This window comes from Magnolia sinica, chromosome 5 (assembly GCF_029962835.1).
Source record: "Magnolia sinica isolate HGM2019 chromosome 5, MsV1, whole genome shotgun sequence".
Taxonomy (NCBI): domain Eukaryota; kingdom Viridiplantae; phylum Streptophyta; class Magnoliopsida; order Magnoliales; family Magnoliaceae; genus Magnolia; species Magnolia sinica.
The window spans coordinates 73208522-73230000 of record NC_080577.1 but is presented as its reverse complement, the minus strand read 5'-3'; the positions used below and the strand labels follow the sequence as shown (position 1 = coordinate 73230000).

Genomic DNA, 21479 nt, shown 5'->3' with positions numbered 1-21479 from the left:
GCTACCATAGATGAGTTGAGCTCTAGTGACGAGGACATCGGTGGTGGCGTTGCCCAACGACTGGTCCATGGAGATGATCGACTAAATCGTGCTGAAAGAAACTATCGAGATAAGGCCGAACTTCCCAATTCTAATGGCTTATTGCGTATAGAAGATTTCCTCGATTGGTTAGCCGAAGTATAATGACATTTTGATTACATGGACGAGTCAGAACATAAAAAAGTGAAATTAGTAGCATTCAAATTAAAATCTGGTGCTTCTGCATGGTAGGAGCAATTACAACTCCCACGTGCCTAACAGAACAAGGCGCCCATCTGATCATGGCCACGGATGAGACACTTTTCTTCAATCACGACTCATCCCCAATGATTACGAGCATGTATTGTTCCAGCAATAACAAAATTGCTGATAAGAGAATCGAACCGTCACAGATTACACCAAAGAATTTCAGTGGTTAGCAACGCGGAATGACTTGTCAGAAACCGAATCGCAAAAGGTAGTACAATTCATAGGCAGTTTACGATCGACAATTTAGGAGTGAGTTCAGATGCACCCGGTCGGGACCGTGGATGAAGCGGTTCAGTTGACAGGTAGGGTAGAAACGTGGCTTGCAAGAGTCCCTACTCGGCCTTACCCTTTGACTCAGCCCCCCATGGCGGGCAAGGTATTCAAAATCAGTTACGTTCCGGCCGTAAAGGCTGATACGTGATGGTAACGGCATCAACCATTACGCGATTCAGCCCCGAAACAGGGCATCTCTGTTTTTTGGGTTCGTAACGGCCATTACAGCCCATCATGGCTGTTACGGTACCGTAACAAACGTCACGGTCCACAACCCTAAAGAAAAATTGAAAAAAAAATGAAAAAAAAAAAAAAAAACATACCTTATTTTTTCCTTTTCTTCTTCTTCTTATTATTATTATAGGGCTTCGGCGCTGCTGCTACTGTTGTGGTTGCTGCCTCTCTCTCTCTCTCTCTCTCTCTCTCTCTCTCTCTCTCTCTCTCTTTTCTTTTCATTTCCCTCTCTCTTCTTTTCTTTTTCCAGAAAAAAAACAAATGGAATGGCGTGGTTGTTTCACAGCCACACAGTTTTCTTTTCTTTCTTTCTTTTTTTATAATCTGCAATGTCCGCTGCATAGTGCACACGCACTATTTTATTACGTGGGGTGGAGCCCACCTTGATGTATGTATAGTAAATCCATGCCATCCGTAATTTTTCAGATTCATTTTAAAGCATGATCCTTGAAATGAAGGGATCAAAATCTCAATTGGACCACGCAGTTGGGATTGAATGCCCACCGTTAAAATCTTCTTAAGGCCCATTTTGTGATCCACCTAAGATTTGGATCAGCCTCATTTTTTGGTCCATGCCCTGAAATAAGTGCACAAAAAGGATGGACCACATGGATATACAACAAATGCATTGAGGTGGGCCTCACTTTTAAAGGCATGCTCACTAGTGGTCCACCGAAGATTTAGATCTACCTGAATTTTTAGACCATGCCTTAAAATGAGTTGGCAAAATGGACTGACGACATAGATATACAAATAAATCGAGGTGGCCCGCCTGGCCCACTAGTGGTCCACCTGAGATATGGATTTACCTCATTTTTTTCCAATACCCTTAAATGAGTTGACAAAACGGATGAATGACATGTATATATAATACATAATCAAGTGAACCCCACGTACATGGCCCTAAAAATTTATACATGAGGTATATATCAACTCAAAATTAACCAATTAAATTTTGGGATCATTGTTGCTAAGTCACAATCCCAAAATTAAATTGTTTGAACAATTTTCACTATTAGTTTGGAGACACTTGTTTTTTGAAATAGGACCATTTGATATTTTTCATTTTTCACTGTCCAATAAATGTCCACCAATCCATTAGTGGGATAAGTGCCAATAGATTGCATTAATTTGAGGCTAGTTTAGGGCATCAAATGGTCCCCTAATCAGCTCCAAATTGACAACACTATTTACCCCAATTTAATTTTAATTTTTTTTTAAAGATCTATGGAGGAAAATGATATCAAATTGTTAGGTATATGAATTACATAATATGATACAAAAGTCCCTAAACTTTATATATTGAAATGAAATGTATGTGAGTCACGAAGTATGCGATGCACTAGCACAATAAATAAAAGGAAAACTTGAAAATATAAGATGTTTTGGTATTACATTCATTATGGTAAATTTATATAGATATTATATAGTTAGAAAACTAAATATAAAAGGTTTGCAATTAAATCTAGGTTGTCAGGTTCATAAACTCATCAGACAAACCAATATAGCATTCTCACCAAAGAGTGGACCGTTACACCACCATAAACATGTTCCAAATTATAAATGAATGCATATTTGGAATATTTAGAATATTCCGGATTTAATGGATATTTTTCCATAACTTTTTTACAAAAAAAAAAAAAAATTTACACCATTACACACCCCGTATCGGCCGTTACAACCCCGTATCGGCCGATACGGGGCATATCCGTATTGGTAACGGTGGGCACTGTTACGCCCACCAATACTGCAACAGAACACCTTGATGACAGGTCCCATGCAAGATTCAGCGCTAGCCAAAGGAAAGGAATCGGTAGGAGGACGTCCTCAACCTCCTACAACTACAAACCATGACAAGTGGAGCAGTCCATCTAAGCCTCAAAGTGCAGCACCCACAACAGGGGATCTGAGTAGGATTCCAAATCCTTATAGTCGACCATGGCTGAACAATTGTTACCGTTGTGGCCAACCAGTCCACTTATCAAACACCTGCCCACAACACCCCGTAACCCACTTGGCCATTAACGAAGATGGCGCCGAAGGTAATGAAGATTAACAAGCAGTTGAGGAAGGAGTTAGTGACGAAGAATTGTTAGCCAAGGATCATAGCGAATCCTTGGTCATGAGGCGATTATTGTACACTCCAAGGAATGCGATTCACCCACAACGGCGCAATATATTTCGTACACGGTGTACAGTCAACGGCAAGGTCTATGACGTAATCATAGACATGGCAGTAGCGAGAACATCGTCTCGAAGGTGATGGTGACAAGTTGCAGCTAGCTACAACAAAGCATCATTCCCCGCACTCGATTGGCTGGATAAAGAAGGCGAACAAGACCAAGGTAACCGAACAATGCACTGTCTCGTTTACAATTGGAAGGAATTATAAGGATCAATTACTTTGCGACGTAGTCGACATGGTAGAATGTCATATGTTACTTGGTTAACCATGGCAAGCGGATCGTGATGCGACCCCACCGAGGATGAAACAATGATTACGTCTTCGTCAAGTATGGTCAAAAGATGATCCTTGCCCCTATTACACCAGAGAACCACCCTGAAACTTCTAAAGTGGAGGGGAGCTCCTTCTTGACCATTCGGGATTTTATGTAGGAATCCAATGAATCCAGCAAGATATACGTCGTAGTAGTAAAGGACGAGAAATCGGAGCCCTCGAACATTCCTCTAAATTTAAGACCGTTGCTAAACGAATTCAAAGAAATCTGGCCCGAATATTTACCCGATAAACTACGCCTCATGCAAGACATCCAACATCACATAAACCTCATCCCTGGAGCTAGCTTGCCCAACCGCCCTCACTATCGGATGAGTCCAAAAGAGTGTGAGATATTTCAGGGGCAAGTGGAGGAATTAATTCACAAGGATCTTCTAAGAGAGAGCATGAGCCCCTGTGCCATGCCAGCGTTGTTAACGCCTAAGAAAGATGAGATCTAGCACGTGTGTCAACAACCGAGCAATTAACAAGATTACTATTAAATATCAATTCTCAATACCGTGGTTGGATGACATGCTCGATATGCTAGAAGGTGCCAAGGTGTTCTCCAAACTAGATCTGAAGAGCAAGTACCATCAAATTCGTATCCGGCCCAGTGATGAGTAGAAAATGACATTCAAGACCAAGGAAGGATTGTATGAGTAATTGGTCATACCCTTCGGTCAATCGAACACACCAAGCACTTTTATGCATCTGATGAATCAAACGTTGAAGCCGTTCATTGGCTGATTTGTAATAGTATATTTTGATGACATCCTGATATATAGCCAGGGTGAGACAGAGCACATGGAACATCTCAAGCAGGTGCTACAGGTCCTGGCAGTTAACAAGTTGTACCTCAACTTGAAGAAGTGTAGCTTTTTAACAGACGGCCTGTTGTTCTCAGGATTTGTTGTGACGTCCACGGGCATCCGTGTGGACAATGAAAATGTGTGAACCATCAGGGAATGGTCGATCCCGACGAACATTCACGAAGTGAGGAGTTTCCACGAGTTGGCAACCTTCTATCTTCAATTCGTACGGAATTTTAGCATTATAGTCACACCCATTACAGATTGCAAGAAAAATGCATGCTTCAGTAGACCGATGATGTTGACAAGAGCTTTGCCGAAATCAAGCATCGATTGTTCACAACACCGGTCTTACTTCTTCCCAGTTTCGATAAGTTGTTTGAGGTTGAGTGTGACACCTCATATGTCGGAATTGGAGGAGTCTTATCACAGGAAGGCAAGCCAGTAGCCTTCTATAGCAAGAAGCTCAACGAAGTCCGAAAGAAGTGATCGACATATGAGCTTGAGCAGTATGCAATTGCTCAAGCGCTACAACAATAGCGGCATTATCTGATTCAGAGAGAGTTTGTTCTCTACACTAACCATCAAGCCTTAAAGTTATTTAATAGTCAAGCTAACATGGATCGTGTGCATGCTAGATGGGTTGCATTTTTTTAGAAATTTACGTTCGTTCTAAAGCACAAGTCAGGGCAGCAGAATAAGGTGGCCGATGCACTTAGCCGTCGTGCATCACTTGTTACAATTAGCAATGATGTGGTTAGCTTCGACTATCTCAAGGAGCTGTATGCCAAGGATGAAGACTTCAAGGATGCATGGATAAGGTGCCAAGAGGGTCATCCCAATGACCTACATATGCAAGATGGTTTCCTCTTCAAAGAGAATCAACTTTGCATCCCCCAAAGTTCTTTGAGGGAGCAGATTATTCAAAAGCTACATGGAGGTGGCCTTAGTGGATTGGACACCTTGGGCAAGACAAGACACGGGCTCTTGTTGAAGAGAAGTATTATAACTGGCCACAATTAGTATGTGACATGGATAAAGCAATGCAGTGTTATCATGTTTATCAAACCTCCAAGGGGCAGTCTCAGAATATGTGCTTCTACGCCCCGTTACCTATGTCTGATGGTCCTTGGGAGGACTATCTATGGACTTCATGCTTGGTCTCCCACGAACACAACGCGACATGGATTCGGTGTTCGTGGTGGTAGATCATTTTTCAAAGATGGCGCACTTTATCTTATGTAAGAAGACCCTCGATGCAACACACGTGGTAAATTTATTCTTGAAAAAGGTCGTGCGGCTACAAAGGTTCTCAAGACCATTACTTGACCGTGACACGAAGTTTATTAGCCACTTCTGACAGACTATGTAAAATCGGTTCGATACACAACTTCAATTCAGCAATGTCTACCACCCACAGACCAATGGGCATACTAAAGTTGTGAATTGCATGTTGGGAAACCTCCTTCGATGTATTTCAATTGACAAACCAAAGCAGTGGAATTTGGCCTTGTCTCAAGCAAAGTTTGCATTCAACAATATGGTGAACCACGCGATAGGGAAGTCCCTATTCCAAATTGTTTATGGTCAAGTGCCATAGCACACACTTGACTTAGTCCCTATGCCCAAGCTCCCGAACATGAGCATTGCAACAAAACATACGGCGGACCAAATCGTGGGCATTCATGCGGATGTGCAAGCTAAGTTGCATGCCTCGAATGACAAGTACAAGGAGCAAGCCGACAAGCATCGGCGATAAAAGGTGTTCGAGGTAGGCGACCATGTTATGGTCCATCTACGCAAGGAGAGATTTCCGACTGGAACCTACAACAAGTTGAAGAATTAGAAGATTATACAGGTATCGATCCTCCAAAAGATCAATGACAACGCTTACATTGTTGTTCTGGATGACATGGAAATCTCACGCACTTCCAATGTTGCGAACCTGACCGAGTATCATGAACTTAAGGGGGACGAGAACTCTAGGACGAGTTCTTTTGAAGTCGAGGGGACTGATGTAGAGTGGGTCGCGAACACTTTCATGGCTAAGATGGATCAGAGAAAGCCCGATCAGAGGCGGAGGTGATCAGGACCGTCAGAACCTTAAAACAATAGTATCTCGCAAACTGAAATGAGTTTTTCAACATATCATATATGATTTTAGGGTAGGAGAAGCTACTTTAGCCAACCAACCCGCTACGTCGGGTTGCCCACGCCAGATTTGCGAGATTCCATCAGATCGACGGTCGAAAATCCATTTTATTTCCATTTTTACTATAAATAGTAAGTTTTAATTCGATCATAACTTCTGATCCTTTGATTTTTAGGAGTCATGCCCAACATGTAAAGGGCTTAAAAAAATTAAAAGAATAATGTGGTTAGGCCAAATTGGACACCTACTATTTTTGGCCGAAAACCATGAAGTCTAGTAGGAATCATGCCCGTCTATAAATAGTAAGTTTTCTATTTATAGTAAGTCATGTTTTTAGGGAGTTTGAGTCTGAAACTCCATCATAGGTTTCAGTTCACTACTTAAAGAATCGTCTCCTTCCAATCCCTACCAATATAATCAGAGGCATCTCAAAACTCTTTTAAGACTTTAGCCCCTTGACAGAGGAAAAAATGGACTCTTATAAACTCTCACAACAATTCACAATATTCTTTAAGATAATTCAATTTCTCTCCTTCGAGTATCTACAAATAATGGCAAAGCAATCATCCACTATAAGATTCTCCCTCACAATGGAAAAGGGCAGCCATAAGATTCTCCCATACGAGCGAAAGAATCTAGCTTCCTAGCCAACAATCATCACCCCGCGACTTTCATTGAACCCATTGGATGTTGAAGAGAAATTAAATGGCATCAAAAGCTTCTTGCCACATTACAATGAAAAAAAGTCGTTTGTTGATTCTTCCTCATCCCTAAACATAATACAGATGTTCAGAAAAGCAATGATACATTTATGAAGGTTGTCTAGTATAAAGATTCAATTCACCGTCATTTTCCATATAAAGGCTTCCACCCAGGAGAGATTGAATTCCATCAGCCTTTGCAAACGAAAAGACCTCATCCAAATCCAAGATAATCAAGAATAGGACTTAAAGAGAAACCCCAAATCGCATTATCTATCACACTCTAACATCAAGCATTTGAACGTTAGTGCAGGCCTCTTCGAGAATACCCATCAACTCAACCAAGATGCCAATTTCCTCGCCTAGAAGATCTAATGGATACTTCAAAAGGTTTCTGATAAGCATCAAACTTCATCATCATGAGAAGGGTTTTAAAAAAAAGAATTATAGTGGTGAATACAATGGCAATTTGCAGTAACCAATGTTACCCAAATCCTTACAATATGACATGACATGGGTATGGGTAAGGTTTGTAACGGAATGGGTCAATCCACCCAGGTGTTGTATATTAAGTAAGAATTAAATTTTGTAAAATAAGACTACAAAAATTAATTAAATTATTTAACAATATTTTAGACTCTTAGTAACAAAAACAATAAAATATTAAATGTATAGTTCAAGCCCATGTCTTGAGATCTGGTCGCATGAGCTCAAAACCTAGACCCACACATACCCAGGTAATATATAGATTATACAGTAATAACCCAACAGTTGCACATTATGTAATGGTTATTCTTTGTTAAAAAAACGACGATTTCTTTTAAAAAGTCCTTTTGTGGAAAAAGGTGTTATAGATGAGAGACAATACATAATAAATGTTTCCTTGATTCAAAAGACCGAGAACAAGGCGATGATTTCTTGTGAATAGGCCGATATACAATGTTTTTGGTTCAAGAAACAATACATGTAGGGGATATGGTGGTGTAGACACCCCACCCAGGTTAATGCGGTTGATCTATGTATGTCCAAACTCATCCAAAAAAAAACTAAAAAACAAAAAAAAACAAAAAACAAAAAAACAAAAACAAAAAAAAAACAAAAAACCAAAAACAAAAAATGTCAAAAAAAACAAAAACAAAAACAAATCCAAGCCCATACAACCTTAAACCCAAAGTAAGCCTGAAAACAGGAAGTCAATGAGGTACCCAAGATCTACAAGAACTCCTTGTAGAAATCGGGTGCAAATCATGAGGTGCGGCTCATGATGAGTCACCTACCACGTGGATGATTCCACAACCCAAGGTGTGCTGAGGTGGAGCAGAGAGAATTCTACCTTCCACCTCGAGTGTTGCGCCTAAGCTCGAATGACCAACTTACCCTTGGAGTTTTCTCTTTTTACACCCCATACCAACCCCTGTAGCTAATGGGAGAATGCCACGTGGCACTCATTCTCTCAGCCAATCACAGCCCTCCAAGACCTCTTTTACCCCCCTAAACTTTACCTATATCACTAAAAGATCACTCACTTCAACTATAAATACCCCTACACTCTTCATTTCAATACATCCACACCCATCATCAACACCTATCCTTAAGGGAGAGGTCATCCCAAATTTAGGCTAGTCTAACTACACCTAAGCCTTAGCCATCTCAACCATCAAAAGGCCGATCCACTTCCCTCATTCAATCCTTGCAACAATTCACTCACCCATAGCCCTTATGTTGGATTATCTGGATCATTGATCTACTGCATTCATCCTCATCATTCTTGCATTTAGCACTTGCATCATCATATCTCCTCTTAACACCCCCTGCTTCTCTAGTCTATCCAAGTGTATGCTCTGGGGCTTGTCGATTCTTCGGATCCTGCCACAGCAAGAATTCAAAACAACTAGGGTATTTTTCCCTTTCTTTACCATCTCTCTCAAGTAAACGAATCATGATGGATCGCCTGCATTTCAATCCACACTCTCACTTTGAGTTAGACATTGCACCCATTGCATCATTTTCATTTCCTCATATTGCATCATTACAGCCTCCCCACTTTTTAATCATTTTGAGTGTATGCTTTGGGGCTTATCAGTTCTCCGGATCCTGCCACATCAAAAACTTAGATCGACTGAGATATTTTACATTTTTTTTACTATCCCTCTCATGTAAATGGGTCCTGGTGGATCACATATTTTTCAATCCCTCATTCCCACTCCAGAGTTGGACATTGCACTACTGCAGTTCATATCATCCATCCATTACATTGTTTAATGCGAGACTAACCAAATCCCTTGAAATCCATTGAATCTCACGAAGTAGAGACCGGACTCGCATGTAGGCAAAGAAGATGCCTAAAATCCTCCTTCTCTGTCACCAATGTCCCTTACTCATAATATCAACTTACATATCAGGAGTCATTATAAAACAGGGAATCCCTAGATTCTATGGTTTCTAAAGATTATGCAGGGTCAAGATGACCGTGAAAATCTGAGTCTATTGGATATTGGCAACTCTAGATCAAATATTTCCTACCCCGAGTTAAACCGCATAATCACAGTAGCAAAAGTCTGAAAAAGGCCCCCATGAGCACAATCCCCACGATACAGCGTTCACAGGTGGCCCCATCATATAAGGGAGACACCATAGAAATCCCCCATCTGATGATCTCAACCACCCAATAAATGAGGACCACCAGACTCAATTGTCCGTCTGCAAGCCAGCAATAGGATTGGCAAGGATCATCTGATAAGAACGATTTTGGGGCATAGCACATCTCATGATGGGCACACCAAGTGAATGACTTAGATAATTGAAAGGTGGGCACCACCCATACCAATGCCCGGGAGAATGAAAACCAGATGTTTCTTACCATCAAGCATCATACAAAACTTCACAACTACAAAGGATATAAACATATACACCCACCCTGCTTGAATGATGAACTTTCTTTTTAAACTTGTAAACAACCTCATAAAATCGTATTTTAAACTCGCCTTATATTCAACTGTATCATTGCCGGTAAAAATAAAAAAATAAAATAAAAAGAGCGGGTGTAAATAAGGGCCGCAATTACAGAATGAAATTTCAGACTTACATCAGGGACAAGTCCCATAGCTTTCATCTCTTCTCTGAAAAAGAATGCATCTTGGAGGCGGCTTCCTTTCATCGACCCGATAATCAGAGAATGGAAAGTGTCTCTTATCGGCTGAACTCCATCAAGCAGCATGTCATCATACACGTCCCTCAGAAGGAAATGCCTAGTAAACCCATTCCAAAATCAACCAACCCCCCTTCAGCAACACAAACATACAAAAATGCCAAAGATCCAAAAGATTAAAAAATTAAAATTTTCAAAAAAAAAAAAAGAGCTTGCCTTCGCTGAGCGATTAGAGAACCAAGAACGGTGTTGTATTCGGAGACGTTATTGGCGTAGTTCCTCCTAGCATATACGTCTGACGACGAAGCAGATGCCGCTGATGAGTATGATGCGGAGAGGGAAATGGGCCGCAGCATCAAGCGAGAAAAAGAACGGCACTGGCCTGAAAAGGAATAGAAAATTGAGAGATCAGATGAAAAGATGATGGTGGTTGGGTCGTTTCTTCCAAGATTAGATAGAAATGGAGATTGAGAAATACCAGAAATGCTTTGTATCAGCTTCATGGTTACTGATGGTGATGACGACGATGGTGTTTCAGCTATTGCAAGAATCTTTCATTTGGTTCGCCCTCCTCAAGCGACGGCTGCTGCAGTGCTGGTAACTCAATGTAAAGAGGGGGTTAAATGATACTCTCGCTGCGTATGACGCTTGATACGCGGGCAGGTAATTAGATTTTGTTAAAATGCAATATTAACTCAAATAAACCGACTAGATTGTGCAGCCTACCGTCGCCGAGTCACGACCCCATGATCAGATTGATTGAAAATTCTTGACCTCTGATTCGTGGACATTTGTTTGTGTAAATAGCACCGTTGGATTTTTTAGTTTTAACCGTGTAATAATTGTCCACCAATCTGAGATTCAAATAATCAAATAAGCTTAACTTGTTGTTCATTTATACATGTACACTAGGTGCTATAATTTGGATGGTTTACTTTTGACATTTTCCGCAATGTGTGCAGTTTCTAAGAAATTTCTAAGTGCCCGTGGATCATCCATCACCTCTACCAGAGTATCAAAGTTTTCTCCAATGAAAAAGAGAAATTTAAGAATGTGGGCCCCACCTTTTATCCAGCGGTTTTAGGAAGCAATACAAACTTACTTTGCCAACTTAGACCTGCACGTGCCAAGACCATACCCCTCCTTTTCACTACCGTGGCTTTTCCTCTCCCTTTCCACTGTTTGCTTTTCCTCTCCCTTTCCATTGCTGCTTTCACTGCCATTGCTTTCACCCCTTTCCTCACTCCGTTTCCGGTAGAAAAACCAAAAAAACCCATTTTGTGGACCCCCCTTATTAGCATTTTGTCTTCTTCTGAAGCATACATACCATCCGCACCAGGGGCCACCGTACGGACGGTCCTGATTCATATCCCAACTACGACATATACACCGCGGAAACGGATTGGCTACTCCCTCTGCGACCATCCCTGGGGCTGGTGGTCGGTGCTCTGTGGGCCCCACCATGATGTATGTGTTTCATCCATTCCGTTCATCCATTTTTAAAGATCATTTTAGGGCTTTATCCTAAAAATAAGAGGGATATAAACCTTAGATGTACCACACTACAGGAAAACAGTAGTGATTGGATATCCATCATTTAAATCCTCCTGAGGCCCACTGTACTGTTTATCTGAAATCCAATCTATTTATTAGGTCATAAAGACCCAGATGAAGGCTAAAAACAAAGATCATCTTGATCCAATACTTTTATGGCCCCCAAAAAGTTTTTAATGGTCGATGTTCATTAAACATTGTTTCCTGTAATGTGGTCCAATTGAGATCAGGATATACCTCATTTTTTTGTATAATATCATAAAATGATCTATAAAAATAGATGGACGGCATGGATGAAACACAAACATCATGATGGGGCCCATAGAGCACCGAACACCAGCCATTGGCTGGTGACAGGGGGAGTAGCCAATCTGTTTCCTGTAGTATATCCACACCGTCCATCCGTTTTTCCATCTAATTTAAGGGGTTGAGCCCCAAATTGAAGCATATCAAAATATCAAGTGGATCATACCACGGGAAATAGTGGGCATAATGATTTTCTAGTTTGCCCTGCTGATTTCATGTTTCCCCTGCTCAATATCATGTTTGCCCCGCTAATTTTCTAGTTTGCTCCACTCAATTTCATGTTTGCCCCGCTGATTTTCTAGTTTGTCCTGCTGATTTTCTAGTTTGCCCCGCTGAATTCCTAGTTTGCCCCGCTAAATTTCATGCTTCCCCCGCTAAATTTCTTATTTGCCCCACTCATTTTTCAGTTTTTCTCGCTAAATTTTCTGTTTCCCCCGCTGAATTTCATGTTTGCCTCGCTCAATTTACAGTTTTTCCTGCTGAATTTCATGTTTCCCCTGTTGAATTTCATAATTTGCCCTGCTGAATTTTATGTTTCCCTCGCTGAAAATCAAGTTTGCCCCGATCAATTTCATGTTTTCTCCGCTGAATTTAATGTTTCCCCCGCTGAATTTCATATTTGCCCCGTTCAATTTTATGTTTGCCCCGTTTAATGTCTAGGTTCCCTCCCACATATGGGGTTTTGGTGTATACATAATCTGATGAAAATGGAGGGGTATTACATAATCCGATGAATATGATGTATTACAAATAAAACATCATTGTGAGGCGTAGCAAGCATAATCGGATTGCGTACTGAGTTAGTCATTACGCTCCCATTGTACTAAGTAAACTCAGATGGGCCCACATTGAATGTATGTAGTATATCCACGCCATCCATCCGTTTTTCCATCTAATTTAAGGAGTTGAGCCCCAAATTGAAGCATATCAAAATATCAAGTGGATCATACCACAGGAAACAATGGGCATAATGATTTTCTAGTTTGCACCCACTGATTTCATGTTTCCCCCATTTTATGTTTGCCCCGTTGATTTTCTAGTTTGCCCTACTCAATTTTATGTTTGCCCCACTGATTTTCTAGTTTGTCCCGCTAATTTTTTAGTTTGCCCTGCTAAATTCCTAGTTTGCCCTGCTGAATTTCATGTTTCCCCCGCTGAATTTCATGTTTGCCCCGCTCATTTTGCAATTTTTCCTGCTGAATTTCATGTTTTCCCTGTTGAATTTCATGATTTGCCCTGCTAAATTTCATGTTTCCCCCGCTGAAAATCAAGTTTGCCCCAATCAATTTCATGTTTTCTCCGCTGAATTTAATGTTTCCCCCGTTGAATTTCATGTTTGCCCCGTTGAATTTCATGTTTGCCCCGTTCAATGTCTAGGTTCCCTCCCTCAATGTCTACGTTCCCTCCCACATATGGGGTTTTGGTGTATACATAATCCGATGAAACGGAGGGGTATTGCATAATCTAATGAACATGATGTATTACAAATAAAACATCATTATGGGGCATAACAAGCGTAATCGGATTGTATACTGAGTTAGTCAGTACGCTCCCATTGTACTAAGTAAACTCAGATGGGCCTACACTAAATGTATGTAGTATATCCACGCCGTCCATCTGTTCTTCCATCTAATTTTAGCGCTTTAGCCCCAAATTGAAGCATATCAAAAGATCAAGTGGATCATACCACGAGAAGCAGTGGGCATAATGATTTTCACCGTTGAAACCATAATGGGCCCAACAGTGATGTTTGTTTGTTATCAAACCTATTCATAAGTTCATATAGACATGGATTAATAGAAAACATAATTATAAGCTTGATCCAAAGCTTCTGTGGCCCCTAAGAAATGATCAACATTAGAAGTTCAATTCAAAATTTTCATGTGGTGTGGTCCATTTGAACATTGGATACGTTTAGATTTTTGGGCTCAAGCAATGAAATTATCTATTAAGTTTGCCTCATTGATTTTCTAGTTTGCCCCGCTGAATTTCATGTTTCCCCTGCTCAATTTTATGTTTGGCTCGCTGATTTCCTAATTTGCCCCGCTGATTTTCTAGTTTGCCCCACTCAATTTCATGTTTGCCCCGCTGATTTTCTAGTTTGCCTTGCTGATTTTTTAGTTTCCCCCACTCAATTTCATGTTTGCCCCGCTGATTTTTCAGTTTGCCCCGCTAATTTTCTAGCTTCCCCCACTGATTTTCTAGTTTGCCCCGCTGACTTCTAGTTTGCCCCATTGAATTTCTAGTTTGCCCTGCTCAATTTCATGTTTCCCCCGCTGAAATTCAAGTTTGCCCTGCTCAATTTCATGTTTTCCTACTGAATTTCATGTTTTCCATGCTGAATTGCATGTTTCCCCTGTTAAATTTCATGTTTCCCTCGATAAATTTTCTAGTTTGCCCCGCTCAATGTTTTCTCAAAGCGATCATTTTTTATATATCGCAATGGACAATTCCATCGTTTATAGTTGAAAAGAAGAGTCACAAGAGGTTTTTCAATCCAGAAGAGGTCTCTACCCTCTTTAAGTATTTCTAACTTCCAATTTTCTTGAAACCCTTAATTCCTTATAGTTTGTCTGGATCTTTACTTTCTTCCGAACAAAGGGAAGGGTCTTCTTTTGTGGATGTCTCTTGTTCCTGTTTAGTCCCCATTTGTAACGTCTCGGAAAAATCCGTACAGGGACTAGAGTGCCACCTCAGACAGAAATCACCCAGGACTAAAACCTTTAAAAATTAGGTTAATGTTAGCAAGTGCTAAACTAGAGTACTTGTGAAATTAACACTAATCACTTTAAATATGATCTACAAAACCCAAAACGTGTAGAATCATTGACGCTACATTACCCTGAAATTTAGAATCCATCTCAAAACCCAGTTGCTCTCGGGAGCACATTGAAACTCCGTATTGGACCTGGACCGCACGTCGAAAGTCCGATTACCCTGAAACTATACGGATATGACCGCATTACTGGACTTGACAACCTCCTTGGAAATCAAGTCCTAACTGTGTCTAAAAATGCACAACTTGAGCCCGGAGCGAAGAGGGTGAGTAACGTGAAAATATTTAAGAATAAAATTCGAATTTAAGTAATCTGAGTCGTGTCGCTTGCGGGCCAAATATAAGGATTTAGACCGTCAGAATCTGACCCAAATACACCTTCGGATCAGGAGAAATGTCTCACACATGTCGATGTACTTGTGGCCCTGATCGAGTGACCGTGATCGCTGAACTGAAATTGGTCCGCCACGGCTGATCTGTAAATCTGATTGGTACAAAAACTCAACTTGACCTAGATCTATGGTCAGGGAGCTTAAGTCCGACCGCACGTGGAAAAGGGGCCACCAGAAGTGCTCCGTTGGACCGGAACGGCCCATATTTGAATATAACCTAAGTATACCTTGGCCCTGGGGCCATTTCCATCAAACCTGGGCCTATATAAGGACCTTAAACCCCCTCTCTCATATCCCATACGAATTTGAGAAACCCTAGGAGAGAGAGAAGAGAAAAGAGAAAGGAAAAGAGAAAAGTAAGAGTGAGAGTTGGAAGATCTTCCTGGGATTCGATCTCATTACTCCTTGGCCTTAGCTACTGTATCTACATCACTAATCCGGTGTTTCCGATAACGTACTTGGGTAAGAAAACCTAACCCTAATCCGTTTTAGGATTTCTGATAGTGTAGGTTATCAAATAGCTAACCTAATTTATCCTATAGGTTGTCAAATCTGCCGTAGACAAAGACTTAGCTTTAAACTGAGTTCATTACAAGTCTACCGGCGAAAGGTGTGGACTATAAATGTATAGGTTATGGTTTTGAAGGCTTTCAATGTCGGTGAATGGTTTATTATTGATATGGGTGCAATTTCACATGCTAAATGCGATGTTTGTATTGCGTTTCTGATATATATGAACTATATTGAGATTAGTGTATTCCATGTATATGTAGAAGGTATCGTATACGTAAGAAATATGAACATGTGTTTGCCATGATTAATTGTCATGTGTTTGTGCTAGTTGTATGTGTAACAACTCCTTGGCGAAAGGATTGTCCTAATATGTGTTATCACCAACATACGTCATGTATGTTGGAATATGTAGTCTAAGTGTTTGTAGAAATGTCTGAATGAGCAAGTGTGTAATGTATTGTACTTTATATGGGCGTTGAGAAGAGATTCTCAACTACCTTAACGATGTGTATGATTTCCTCCATGCAACTTACATTCTTTGTCTGCTTAACTTAGACACTGTTTATGTGTGAATTCATGTTTAAGTTGAAATCCATCAAATGCTCATATGCTAGCATGATCGGAATTGTTGATCCATTACTGTTCTGATTAGCTTGTATGATTACCTGTTATAATTGAATGTTTTTGGGACTATGAAATAGTCCAGGCAATCGGTAACAGGTCCTGATATAGTGGCTGAGGTTGTCTCGCCATATAAGACGTGATCGATAAATCCGAGCCATACTTAGGATGTCGGCAATGGTTAGGCCACACGGAGTGCTTACGCACTTCATGTCGATTAACTCAACGTGCGCTTGTACTAATCGAGCTCGTCAAGTAACCCGATTGGCCCTATTGTATGTTCACCATGTATGGACGCTACTGCTTGAATTTAAGGTACCAAACTCACCCATGAAAACCCTTTTATACCTTGGTACCTCGATCCGCTAAGACTCATGAGCTGGGCATGGAGGTATGGGACTCCATGGTCGAGCTGTCAGCCTACGCTGGGGTGACGAGCCTCCCCGTAGTGACCAGTGAGCAAACTAGACTCGTGAGTCGAATACGGTGGTATGGGACACTGTATTCGAGCTGTCGGCCTACACTGATAAGGTGACGAGCCCTTTGTAGTGACCTCGAGCTTACACTAAGATTGCGTAGAGGCGACGAGCCCTTACGTAGCAACAGGAGTATACTGGGCCTGTACTGATAAGGTGACGAGCCCTTTGCAGCGACCTAGAACCGTAACATTGTATGAGATTTACTAGGATTGACGACCCTAGAATGGATCATTGTTTGAGAATTGATATAAGGGAGGTAGCTTAGCTTCCCAATCCTGCTGTATGAAAAGGATTAATAAGAACTTGGTAATCATGCTCATGCACCGCATTACGTATATGTTTGGCGTAGCAGGTCAAGCACTGTGGCATGTTTCATGCGCGATCGTAAGATGAAGTCGCTGAGGGAGTGCAGGCGAGAGCATGCATCATTATTCATATCATTCTTGCATTAATCACAGTACTTAGGGATGTTTGCTTGTATTGTGTTATCATTACTGCTTGACTGAATTGATAACATGTTAACCTTTGCTTTATTGTTCCACTGAGTTGATCACTCACTCCCACATTATAGGACGGTGTTCTGAACACTCACCAGACTCTGTCTTAGTTGTAGATGATGATGCAACTCAGGAGGCGGAGCCTGATTACTATGATGATCAGGATGAGTTCTCATATATGCAGTTCTCCGGGGGTTTCGCTTAGGCCATCCGGATCGACGGGGCTATAGGGTTTATTTTTGTAGTTGAACTATTTTGATCTATTACATGTATATGATGACTCAGTGATGTATTCATACTCTAGAAATCGACCGTGATCTTTTGGTTCATACATGTTTATATACATTTTCCAGTCTTTCGCTTGCGTTATATGAATTGATCTGGAGTATGAATTACTGTTTTGGTATAATCCCACTCATGATTAATGCACTAACACAGACAACATTTAATCATCATTAAATATGTTCCATAAGTGATGCGTTGGAACTCGGGAGTTAGACTTTTACTCGACCCCCGATTTTCAGGGCATTACACCATTGTTTTGGAAGTTGTTTCTATTTCTACGTCTGTTTCTTCCACACTTTTCCCCATTTCTTCCATTTCTGAGGTTTGTTTCAGATTCTTATTGACAATAGGTGATGATATTCTGCCTAAATAGTAGACAAGAGTGATAAATAAAAGAATACTAAAGATTCGAGGGATAGACTTTCTCAATTCTGACACAAGGTACTTATTAAATCGAATAAGTACATTACATCTAATAGAATTATTTTGCCGTATCCAAAATAATACGAATCCAACCCATTTCATGAAGAAAATGTGACCAATTAACCAACCAACAAAACTAGTTACAAATAACATCTTCTTGTTGCATTGAAACATATAAATATTCACTAATCTTGCTAACGTTGAACTTGGTAAAATACAATGGTTGAATAATTGAAAAATGAAATTAATTAGGAATACACATTGAATGCTAAGATTACGCATTGAATTTTTGGTAGTTTGCCCCCATTGAATATCTAGCTTGCCCTGCTCAATATTCAGTTTGCCCCGCTCAATTTGTAGTTTGCCCCGATCAAAGTATAGTTTGTCGCACTTATGTTGATAGTTTGTCTCGCACAATTTTCAGTATTTCCCCACTCAACCTCTATCTCTATTTCATATGAAGCTTGTTCAAATTAATGAAATGCTACATTGTTTTCAATTATGTTTGATTTTGTCCACTATGTTTATCTTGTGAATTTTATGTTTGATATGTTTTTCAATTCATCTCTGCAGGTGACGAATATTCTGCCGTAATCCCCAACCCAATATCTAGGTGTATACTGACATGGTGGTTTGACAAGGTGAAGGGTGGAGTGGAGAAGCACGATAGTGGGCTAAATTTGTTTAGGCAATCCCCTTTCTTGTTTCTATTGGATGTTACATCCTTTAGATTTATAGGGGCTCTATTTCACCTTATTTTTGTAAGATACAAATGTGATCTAGTATTTGAGATCAGGGGGAGGCGATTGCAGTTTACCGAGATGGACTTCGCCCTCATTACTGGTCTTAAGACTGGAGATCTTATTGTACCGAAGAATTGTTGCACTACGAGTACATTAAGAGATAAATACTTCAAAAATATCCAGTATTAAAGAAGCACTTAATGGACGTGTTTGAGAGATTAGTTGACACCAATAAGCATGAGGACGTCGTGAAGGTTGCCTTACTTCTAGTTGTTGAGTACTTTTTTAGGGGAACCGAACTAAAACCATGTGCAACATGGATTATATTCACCTGGTGGACTCGCTAGATAATTTCTATAGGTATCCCTAAGGTAGTTTGGGATATTATATAATGTCACAAGGAATCGAATCTGCCGTTGCCGCATCAAATTCCCCTTAGTACACTCTATGTGGTTGGGTCCTTCCTCTACAAGTAAAAACACCTTTTATTTCTATATGTTTTCCCTCTATAGTCAATTTTGGATTTTTAACCGGGTGCAATTTCATTCTAACAGGTATGGGTAGTAGAGATATTACCGGCCCTACAAGAGTGTTGTTTCGTATGTTCCCCATCAAATTCCACGTTTCATTCAATATCAAGGCTGGAAGGGTTGGAGGTACAACATAATACATGCTATTTTCGAGAGTAAAGCTATAAGTTTATGTATATCTCCGACATTTACTTTGCTTAACTTGACGCATACGCTTTTTTATTTAACATTACTCTTTGTTCTTTTGCAGACATCAGTAGTAATGAAATTGGAACCAACGCTACGGGAATGGGGAAACGAATGCCGTTTGCTCAGTGCGTGACAGTTTCTAAGTGAGATGTTATGAAAAATGAACTATAATTTTTTTGCTATTGTAAAGTTATCCTTACTCTTACATACCCATCTATACATTTTATAGCTCACTGAGACCTAGGAAGATGATGAGGAGCGTAATGAGATTGATCATGAGGAGGATGACAAGTCAGATGATAACGATGAGAAAGGCGTGGAGGGAGAGGGACCGATGGGGGGTATTATGAAGAATGTTGTTTTTATGGAGGAATTTCGGATTGAGAGGGAAGAGTTGAAGAAGGAGAGAGGGGAATTGAAGAAGGAGAGAGGGGAATTGAAGAAGGAGAGGGACGAATTGAGAAAAGAGAGGGAAGAGATGAGAAGGAAAGAAGCAATGTTTAATGAGAGGGAGACATTGCTGAAAGAGAAAAAACAATTGAAGAGGGACAAGGATTTATTTTTTAAGGATAAGGAAAAGTTAGCGAATGAGAGGGAGAAGTTTAATAAGGAGAAGAAAGGTAATCGTACACAGAGAGAACGTTTTGTGATGGAGGAGGAGGGTGAGGAGTTGAGGAAGAGAGGGGAAGTAAATAATATTGAAGATAAAGAACTTGGATATAGAGATCTGGATGTGCAATCTATAGTAATGCCAAAGGTAATATATTGAATGCATCCACTTCTCATCCCGTTTATGAAAGGAGAACCAAAAGAATACCGAAGCCATCATATTATAAGATTTCTTTGTACTTGTCCCTATCTGCATCGGATACAACCCCTGGGACGGTTCCCGAACTCGAGCAAGTAATAGCTTTTGCTACTTCTCCGATACCATTTCCTCTACAGATGGATCCTTTCAGGATACTATCTGCGTAGGAGGTGAAAGAGGTAGAGGACTGGTATGAAGCAAATAAGGACATGGCAGTAGGGAATTGGTTCAGTATAATATGGATGAAGGATGCGTGGGTTGATAGCAAGGTAAGCATTACTAATTTATTCTCTATATGCATTGATTGACATATAATTAATTATTATATTAATCTATGACTAAATTGTACTATCCTATTGATTAGGCTATTGACACATACATCGAGTTCCTTGAGAAAAGGCATAACAACCTTTCAATAGCATATCTTCAGGATTGCAAGTTTTGTCCTATGTATTTTATGGTAACTGTTTATTTCGGCAATCCTTAATCTGTTTGAAAATTTTATTTTTTCACATGTATTGAACTTTGATCATGTTTGTAATAGCAAAGCCTTGAGGGGTGTTTGCCAATTTTGATCACGTACCGGGCCTCCAAATCGGCGTTAGAACGATCCTCGCTAATAGGCCAGCTGACTATGGCCTACGCAATTGCCAAGCAGCGAGATAAACCATACGCCAAAGCAATTTGGTGCTATGAACGGGTAATGCACTCGTCACAGAACATCATGTCTTCTTGTTATGTGTTCTATCATGTTTTGACTAATATATTATTTTGTGAATCATGGATAGGTCTATGCGCCCATAAATAATGAAAATTCACATTGGTTTTTGTTGGTCATCTATCCTAGAGTAAGAGAAATCATTGTTGTGGATAGTTTATGCACAAATCTAATGCCGAAGTACAAGCAGAAGATGAAGAATATGACTGATGCACTTCCCATTCTCTTCTATGCAACTGGAGACAGCACTGCGCTTCAAGGAAAGAATTGGACCGTCAAATTTGATGAATCCGCGCCGAAGCAGGACAATGGTTATGACTGCGGCATATTTGTAATGAAATTCACTGACATTTTGTGTAGCGGTCTCACCTTGGGGGAACAGACATGCAAAAATTCACCGCCGATTGGAGGAAGTCAATAGCATATGATTGCCTGTCTCTAGTCTGTAGGCGATATTTATCCAGTGCATGGGAGGAATTTTGGAAATATGTATTATACGGAGTATTAAATTCATTGTTGAATATACATTTTACATTGTTG

At 40.3% G+C, this 21479-nt stretch overlaps 1 protein-coding gene and 1 long non-coding RNA gene across 2 annotated transcripts in view; one reads left to right on the top strand and one right to left on the bottom strand.

The window, feature by feature from the left end:
- The window catches only part of LOC131246150 (pentatricopeptide repeat-containing protein At4g35850, mitochondrial), a 68592-nt gene extending 57862 nt beyond the window's left edge, over positions 1–10730 (bottom strand). Inside the window, exons 1-3 of the mRNA XM_058246054.1 lie at positions 10584–10730; positions 10322–10487; positions 10043–10205 (exon numbers count right to left, since the gene is read on the bottom strand). Coding sequence (XP_058102037.1) covers positions 10043–10205; positions 10322–10487; positions 10584–10608 — 354 coding nt within the window. The 5' untranslated portion in view covers positions 10609–10730. The remainder of the gene's footprint in view (positions 1–10042; positions 10206–10321; positions 10488–10583) is intronic.
- A 10080-nt stretch (positions 10731–20810) lies between these two features.
- Positions 20811–21184, top strand: LOC131247346 (uncharacterized). The gene is made up of 2 exons (XR_009171657.1): positions 20811–20921; positions 21010–21184. It is a non-coding gene; the product is annotated as an uncharacterized LOC131247346 (long non-coding RNA).
- Positions 21185–21479: the final 295 nt, after the last annotated feature.